Source organism: Sycon ciliatum, chromosome 5, assembly GCF_964019385.1.
Source record: "Sycon ciliatum chromosome 5, ocSycCili1.1, whole genome shotgun sequence".
Classification (NCBI taxonomy): Eukaryota; Metazoa; Porifera; class Calcarea; order Leucosolenida; family Sycettidae; genus Sycon; species Sycon ciliatum.
Window position 1 is genome coordinate 25,444,049 of NC_088647.1, and position 9,606 is coordinate 25,453,654.

General features: G+C 48.5%; 1 protein-coding gene across 1 annotated transcript; it reads right to left on the minus strand.

The window, feature by feature from the left end:
* Positions 1-2,894: 2,894 nt before the first annotated feature.
* LOC135818160 (uncharacterized) lies at positions 2,895-9,606 on the minus strand. Its single transcript, XM_065331503.1, has 2 exons — positions 5,278-9,606; positions 2,895-3,426 (listed from the first exon to the last, which is right to left on the minus strand). The coding sequence occupies exons 1-2, from the start codon at positions 9,501-9,503 to the stop codon at positions 3,180-3,182; spliced, it is 4,473 nt and encodes a 1,490-aa protein (XP_065187575.1). The 5' UTR covers positions 9,504-9,606; the 3' UTR covers positions 2,895-3,179.

The window sequence follows — 9,606 nt, forward strand, 5'->3', positions numbered from 1 at the left end:
ACACTACTGTATACATGTAGGCTACAGCCTAGCTCGCGCGGCTCAACCAGTGTCTGTGTAGACTGACCTACTGCTAGTGCAATAGTGCCAGTACATGTATTACCATGATTACTAGTGGCAGTGAGTCTGATCTGATCTGAGCTCATGCCGGACATATGTGTCCGTTTCAAAGCACTAGCAAACCAGCGGCAGCAGAATGCATGATCGTACAGTCGGTGACAGTCACGTGTTAGAATCTACGACAGGTCATACTCATAGTGTGACAACTCACAGCTAGCTTGACCAGTCACACCAGTACGGCAGTAGATCTACCAGACACTTCATACATGTAGCCCGACAGCTAACCACTCAGCAGCCCATACAGTCATACTGAACGAGCCTTCAACTGCCCCCCCCCCCCCCCCCCACACACACACATCCACAGTCTACTGTACGTCTACAGGTCTGTAGCTTTACTTTTTCTTTTCTTTTTTTTACATGTAGACTACATGTACAGTCATGTACATGTAGCTAGCTGGACGGCCACAGCATTTACATGTACATGACATTGTACATGACGGCGGATTCTGCTCGAAAAGCATAGCAGTGAAATAATTGGCAGAACCATACAAACGCGCAGTCCTGTGGAACCAGCTCCCGCCTGATCTCCGTTCCGAGCCCAGCCACCTTCAGTTCTGTGCCCTGCTAAAAGCGCATCATGGCTCCGTTTTTAAAATGCTTTTCGGCTAGTGTGTTTCTGTGGTATAGCGGACTGAAGAATAGTAAACGTGTTTTGCAATATATGTATGAAGCTATTTTGTATATAGTATGTTCCCATTCCGTTTTTGCTTTGGTGTAGCCCTGAGGTTGATTGCTTATTTATTTCTACCCTTCCTCTCTCCATACTTCTGCCCCCCCCCCCCCCCCCCTCTCTCATTCCTTCTGTCGTCCACATGTATCAAAGGAGGCGAAATCGCCTGTTTGTGGTGCGACGTTAAATAAACTTCTACAACAACAAACCTTATGGCGGGCAATTCCTCCCTAACAACACTACGGACGGTACTGTCTTCATGAATTTTAGTTTACAAGTGGAGTCGTACTGCATGACTGCGTCTAACTCTAAGGATATGTTGCCAACACGTTCTTTGGAAATGCACAGTGCTATTGAAAGGTATAGAATGTCCAATTAATTTTCGACTGGCATTGCAGGCGCCGGTCTCATCAGTTACTGTATTCTTCATGACTGTACTATGCATACATATACATGTATTATAATTATAGTAAAACCTGTCAAGGCGACCACTCGGATGAAGCGACCACCTTTCCAAGAAGATCACTGAAACCAGGATCAAGGAATGCTATTTCCAGGCAAAAAATCTGCTTGGGCAGAAATCAACACAAGGTACGATAGCCGGGGTACAAAGCATGTCCGCAGACTAGGCATTGGCGGATTCTGCTCGAAAAGGTGGCAGATTCTGCTCGAAAAGCAGTGAAATTGGCAGAACCATACAAACCTTATGGCGCCATTGGCGGGCAATTCTTCGAATTCTGCTCCATTTCTTTATCCACATACCAAACATGCATGAAACTTACCAGAAAAGTACCAAATTCTGCCAATTTTCTGCCGGCAGAATCCGCAAAGGCCTACCGCAGACATTGCCCAAGCCGAGATAGGCTTAGAGCGCTTGGTGGTGAAAAGCGGAGGCGGAAAAGGGGAGGGAGATGAATGTGCCCCCCCCCCCCCCCCCTGCGCTCAGACCGACGACAGATACAGATACGTACGAGGCATGGATAATGACACGGAAGAGAATTGCGACGACAAGGAAACAGGCATCTGCCTTGGGAGCGGAAGACGAGATTGGCTTGAGCTGGCTGTTAAAAAAAGGAGACCATTACTAAACTGCATCACCTGGAAAATGAATAGCCAAAAACAATGGATAAGAACTCACGCGGAAATAGAGGAAACGTGTAACTGTGACACGATGCGCAAGAACAAAGACATTTCTGGTGATGTCATGCGACAGTCACAGGTACAATCGTGCCATTCTCGTGTCACAAAACTGGAACATCGACTGATCGAGCACCAGTAATGGAAAGGCTTCAGACAGGAAGCTTTCCAATACGTGTATGTGAAAAAACGTCAAAAAATACTTACCATGATGTCCAGAAATGTGATGTCGACGCTGTGATGGAGTTGCACTGGAAAGATGCTGATACGTTCTGTCTGTCTTTGCTGCTAGGTTTACGGCATTCCAATAATTATGGCTTTGAAGTTGATGGTGCATTTAAAATACCATAAGTCTTTTTTAAGAGCTCATGCAATCAAGGTATCAAACCCTTCCGCTTTACTGACCTACATTGTACACATGTACGATCGTACATGTAAAACACAGCGGTAGGGGCTTGGAGAGGCAACGAAATGCTACACTCAGGATGGTGTCTATTTCAGCTTGACGTCATGTACATACAATACATGTACATGTACATGTATGCACATGTACTTCGAAGTAGAAGAAAAGTACGAACAGAACACATCTGCAAAGACTAAACCGTGAAGCATGATGTGTGAGCTAGGCCCATAAGAAAGTAATTCTGGTGATGTGCGCCGTGGTTCAAGATTATGCTGCGAAAACAGCTACAGGTACAATCATTATGTAGGGCTGAAACAAAAATGTTCTCAAAAACAACAGAAGAGCTGTCCAACAGAAGCAAACGGAGATAATAATTATTATCATTCTACCAAGAGCATACACAGAGGCAGTGCCAAGAGTATACATGTACATGTACATGTATGTATAAAAGCTTATTATACTCTTGATTCTACTACAGTGCTGGCAACTGAAATCCGACCCCTGGGCGGCGTGCCGCGCCGCCCAGGGGTCGGATTTCAGTTGCCAGCACTGTACATGTACATGTACTTAGAGAACGGGTTCTACTGCCACTGACTGTATGGTGCATTGGCAAGAGTACGTCATTGATTTTGTGATGTGTACTAATCAACTATACATCAAGTGAAAAATAAAATAACTGAATGACCACACAACTTCGAACTGAGGATCAAACAAAAGGTTTTTAAGTTTTGGAGAACCCTGGAGGGAAAATTACAAAAGAGAGAAGCAATACACTTTCAAGTTTGCATGCAAATACAATGGCTGGCCCATGTGCTGCTCATGCAATTTCCCAAAATCATCCGCGATACCTCAATACTCCATGAGAGACTTCTCCCTTATCATGGCTTCCAGAACAGTCACGGTGGTCTCGAAAGTCGGCCTCTCCAGCGCCTCTTCATGCCAGCATTTCTCCACCAGAGTGCGATAGGCGTACGGCATTCGCACTGGTAGATCAGGTCTGTGGCCGGCAATAACACGGTCTCGTATCTCGCAGAAGTCCTTCGTGTCCTGGAATGGAATCTGGCGACTGAAGATTTCCCACAGGACAATGCCAAAGCTGGATGGATAAGGAATCATGCAAGCAGAAACATCTTTGTTGAAAATAAACCCTGTTCTACCGGATAGCATCGCTAAAGTTCTGATTCGAAGTTTTCTTTTGCTTTGCGTTTGAAATCTTTAATTTACACATGTATTATTTCCAGATTTCTTCACCAGCTTTGTATTTCATTAATCCATTGTGTTTGTTTTATCGCTACGGATAGGTATGCTCTTTGGGAGGAGAGGGCAAACCTCTTTCCTGAAACATTCATCTTAATTCGGTCCTACACCTTACATTTCAGGAGTATTTGTTAAAAATAGTTTTAAGCTACAAGAGATTGAGAAGTGGCTTTGCCTCAAAATGTGAGCCACCCACCAGAAGACCACTTAATTTGAAGGATCCTGTACGAGATCAGGTTCGAGCTGCTGCAACTTTGCTACGGCTGCTCCGATCAAGCGAGGACCGTAGTTTCACTATTGAAACAAGTGCATTTCACATCACGTCTGTAGATGCCGGCGCTTATTATGGTTTGGACGTGTCATCCGGGAAGGATGAAAGATGATGGATGAAGGATGATGATGATGTGCCCTACAAAGCCTTTCTGATGGCAGTTAAAATGTATGTCAACCCATTGAACAGACATCAGGTTAAGAATCCGCAGACGTCGCCCAGTGACCAGATGGGTAGGCAACATCAGGAATGACCGTTCACTACTCAATATGTCTCTATTGGAAGTGGAGCAACTTGTATCAACCCGGCACAGGAGCCTGGACATTCCAAAATAGTATTCTTGTGATGATATATACCCTATATGGCAACAAACACATTTGAATATGGCACATAATAATGGTGCACTGCAGGTAGTTACGGTTTTAGTCGACACAGGAGCCTGGACATTTCAAAATAGTATTCTTGTGATGGTATGTAACACTATACGGCAATAGCCCTTTCCCAAAGATGCTCGCCACTTTTTTTCGCAACTTTTCGTTGTTTAGGAAGAAATGGCAACCTTCGCAACTTTCTTCATTTTCGCGAACTATTTCGCAACTTTCCGGAACCTTAGCGCAATTGGCGACATGGCATGGGGTCAAAAGGTCAAGTCACCGGTTCACCAACTACATGTCGGACAAATGCATACTCGTACTCGCTCATTTCTCTCCTGCCTGCAGACTGATTTCAGAGAAACAGTAGATCAACGATAGTTGTGATAATGTGCACTGAAGTAATAGTTCCCTTTGCCTTGCACTGGAATGATGTACATGTAGGATACATGCAACAGGCACTGGCACTGTGTAACGACTTTAAGTGGTGGTTCACAGCAGGAAGGAGTGTAGATCTACGAGTTTGCTGTCGATGCGCTTCTGCTATTTCTGCTAGGCCCCATTTTTTGTAGGTTTTTGCACAAGAACTCCCCAATTCTAGGTTGCAATATTAGCAACTTTTGAGCTTTCTCTGAAAATATGGTTGCGATTTCAGCAACTAGCACTTGTTTTGGCACGGTTGTGAAAAGCATAAGTTGCGAAAAACTATGGCATCTTTGGGAAAGGGCTATACGGCAACATATACATTTGAATATGGCACATAATAATCGTACACTGCAGGTAGTTACGGTTTTAGTCGACCCCTCCTCCCCCCCCCCCCCCAGACAACATACAGTGAAACCTGTCTAAGACGACCACTCAAGGGACCTTCAAAATGTGGTCTCTTTTACCAGGTGGTCTCCTTATCCAGGGTCATTTGACTTGAAATAGTATCCCTTGATCCTGGTTTCAGTGGTCTTCTAGGACAGGTGGTCGCCTTATCCGAGTGGTCGCCTTGACAGGTTTTACTGTAATGGCTAGATTATCAGTCCCAGAAATGCACGCTTACCTGTAGACATCCGTTGCACAGTTGAATTTCCTCTCGCTCAGAGTTTCGGGAGCACTCCAAGCACTTTCGACGTAGCGTCCCACCCCACGGCCACTGCCGGGCTGTTGACGCTCCCGTTGTATGCTCGGCGCCTTCAGTAGTGGCCGATTCTCACCGCTTTCTTCCTCTTCTTCTTCGCTGGCAAAGAGTGCACCGGGAGCTGCGTCTACTTTAGTGTGATTCTGACTTGATTCGGCGTCTAGTTCCTCAACACGGGATAGGAGGCACATCATGCCAAAGTCAGCCACTTTCACCACCCATTTCTCCGTCACCAACAGGTTGGGCGTTTTCAGATTGCAGTGGACACGGGCTGGTTCCAGTCCGTGCAAGAACTTCATGCCCAACGCCGCTTGCAGAGCAAAGCGCAATGAATCATCTGGCGTGACGCCGATGCTGGGATTCTGCAGAATGTCATGCAGCGAGCCCCTTCTAGCATGCTCCAGTACAAGGAATGGCTGGCTTGTCTTGGGATCTGTGCCGGCACCCAGGAACATGACAACATTTTGATGTCGGACACGTCGCAGCTCCTCAGCTTCCACATAGAACTGCTCCTTCCTACCTGCTGCCATTTTGGTGTAGCGCAACAGCTTGACAACGACCTTGGTGTCGAAGATCTTTGCCAGCCAGATGAAACAGGTTTCTGTCTTGGCTAAGCGCCGGAGTAGAGTGAGCTCGTGGCGTTGTATGATGCGACTACGGGCTAACTCACGCAGGAGTTTCTCGATCTTGCTCAGCCGCTCCACCATCGCCTGCAGCTCCCTGTCTTTCATCTCGGATTCTTTCTTTCTCTTCATGCAGGCATGGATGGTGAGGAGCAGGACGACGAGGAAGACCAGTGCCGCGCCACAGCCAGCAGCAATGAAGATGAGCGGCAGCTGACAGTTATCATATGCCACATACCCTACTGGGCAGGAGCAGACGGCTGATCCGTTGACCACTCGGCATTGGCCACGGTGACAGTGGTCCTTGGCACACGGATTCTGCACATAGCACGACTCTTGGTTGTCGGTGAAGTTCGTAAGCTGAAAGGCCGGGCATGGTTGGCAGATGTCGGAGGTCGAGTCGGAGTAGAAATTGTTCGCACACGGCGTGCACCTCTCTGTCTCGTTTCCACCGTTACCCAGGCCCGCTGGACACGTGTGATGCACGCGCAGGCGGCCGATGTAGGTAGATGCTACCGCCATGTAGCCTTTGTAGGACACCGGAATATCCTTCAGTGTTTGCAGCAGGTCGATTCCACTTCCCGAATAACCGCCGAACAGATAGTCCTTGTAGATCTGGTGAAAGGAGACTGGACTATGCCTGAAGAATGGAATGACGTCAACAGAACGCCTATCGCTGCCGGTGAACTGCAGGAAATATGCCGTACACGTGTCAGACTCATAGCAATTGGCACTGGACTGTATCTCTATGCCACCCAGTAGCAGAAAGGCATGCTCCGACAGAACGCTGATAGTATGCCAAATAGTAAGAGGTAGAGCCGGCGACGACGTAGTGCTGTGTATTGCAGTACACGATGCTGTGGCTTTATCCGTGCCAAGGCCGCGTAGATGGAGGCGAAAGAAATGACCGCACTCATGGGCTACCTTTCTTGCAAGGATATTAGGTATTCCACTATAAACATACACTTCATTGCTGGGCGTAACTGTGACGGCATGTCCAAAATTCTTAGGAAGACCGCGCCGGCCGGCGCTCAGCCGTTGCCAGCGGCAATGACATGCAGACAGGTTGCTGAAGATCAACGCGCTGATGTTTGCCGTAGCCATGGCGGTGATTCCAGATAGTGGAGTGTGGCGTAAGTCGGCCGCTCCTCCTCCATAGGCAACCAGGATGGGCATGTCGGCCTCAGCAACACTGTGCACTGACTGTCCTAAAACCATTCCTTCGTCGACTACGGGTGCCTCATGCATATTCTCAATGACTGCTTTTTGCCAGTAGTATCTGTGTAGGTCAAAGCACCAGACACCGGAAGGCGTCCCGTCCTGCAATGGCCCAGTTGGTGACATACCGCCCATCATCACAGCCTTGCTGATGTTGCTTGAAAACAACTTCACAGCGCTCTGCATTATAAGAAGTGGAAACGAGGGCACTGGTCCGTGCTGGTGTATACTTTTCTTCAAATATCCGTCCATACCCGGCAGATAGAACCAGATGGGAAGGGTACTGTGCAATGGGACTCTTGACTGCCAATCATCACGATTCGTACTATAGCACACGCCACCGAGAAACACCAAGGCCTCCGTTGCCACTGATCCTCCTGGCTTCTCTGCGTCAAAGGCGGCCAGGACAGGGGCCGGTGACAAGCACCTGATGGCCGCGCCAAACTGGAAGATCTTGTCCTCACGGGCAGTAAGCGGCAGGATGGCAACGGCAGCATCCCTTGTTGAGGTTGTGTTGCCACTGCTGTTTGGGCATGCTGGCAGCACAGAAAATAGGAGCTCTTCGGTCTGCATGTCCTGGACATCAGTGAGTAAGACACGACCATCGTGCACGATGACTTCCCTTTGAGGAAGATCTCCAACGGTAGCTGTAAATGACAGTCTGGCTACTGTCTGACCGGTATGCACGGTAGAGCCTTGGAATGTCCAACACTGGAGTTTCACATCATATACCCAAACGTCCAGTCCTTCCAGGATTGCTGAAAAACCAGCAATAATCGCAATCCTCTCGCGAACGACAATCAGGCGCTGCTGGTGGACGTCGTAGCTCCCCAGTGGACGTAAAGGAGCACACATAGTGTTATTAACACACCAGCGTCTCGCACAGAGTGTTGTGGGTTCCGGCAGTGCTGTCCAATGTCCAGTTGCGATGTCAAAGCTCCACAAGTCGCAGATCGGAGCGTAGCCTGTGTCGTGGCGAGTAATTCCACCGTGCATCAACACAAACGTCTCATTGATCGCCGTCACTAATGGAGATAGTCTACTAGGCGGGATGGCGACTGCTCGTTGATGTGCGTTCGCCAACAATCCTGGATATAGGCATTGCCATACTGGGAGTTCCTGCTCATCTTTTGTGGCATTATGGAGGAGGCGCAGTCTCCACACTTGATCAGAATACGCCCATCCATCAGAACACAAGCGTGAAGACACGGAGTACCTATCACATTTGCTCCTACCGCCAAACACTAGCACGTCAGTGCTGTTCGTCACATTCGAGTCCACTGCCAGCAGACTTTGAAACTGACGCGGCACTTTCTCACTGCCCAAAGCATTGACGATGTCGAAGTGATCTTCTCCCAACTTCCAACTTTGCAGCAGAGAGCAATTCGGGTGGATGCCAAACGCGAATAGGTACGCCCGCTGGAGTGCTTGACTGAACGCCAGAACAGGACGCATTGTGCTCGTGTCCAGACACCCGGTTGGAAGCTGCTCAAGATGCAGCGCTCGGTGTATCCACCACGTCTGTCCGTCGTTCTGTGATGCGTCGTACGAGTAGCGAAAGATACGATGTGGGTCACCGTCTTTGCCAGAGTCCAGAGCCAGTAGCTCCAACACCGGATACTCCAGTGTGAATTCGCTGTCTCTTCGTTGAACGACGCTGGGAAGCAGGAGAGGTCGGAAAAAGGCCGAATCTGGCAACGCCCGGCCGAGAACGCCACCTTTGGAGGCTTGCTCCGATATGTGTGGTTCGATTAGAGACGGTAACTTATTAAATTTGTTCTTTCCCGGATCATTACCGCCATCTTTCAGGAGACGCTGATTCTTGGACGAGAGAGAGCTGCGTTTGTTTCTCAGCTGAGTGAATTGCTCCCTACTATGTAACGGTGAGCCCAGATGCTGAATTGATGCGATTCGCGATGCTGGATCCAGCTGGTGTATACTAGTATCCTTCATACTGGGGCTGCCCATCTTGTTCGACTGAAATACGTCATGCATACCCAGGAGCTCGGCCAGCGTCTGGCTTTGAATCCGATCCTGCATGGTCTGTTCGTCGCTGGTGCGAAATGAGCTGGGCGCCTTGGCTTTCAACTTGCGAGAATTTCGCACATCCTCCGACTTCGAGGCTGCACTGCGCTCTGCTGTCGAGAAATCGGATTTGTCCAGGTCAGGCACATACTTTGAGCCAGAACTGGAGGGTACAGAATGGACCAAGTCGCTGCTGGAACGAGCCAGAGAGATGCCAATTGATGAACTTAGTATCAGGGTCTTCAGTACGAAAGGTCCGCTTATCAGCAACATCATTTTCATCCGACTAAAGATTGGCTACAAATTTGTGGATTGGCTACAAATTTCAATGATTATGTCCATCACTGACCTCAGTGACCTGACTTGAACACCAACGGGCCTACCA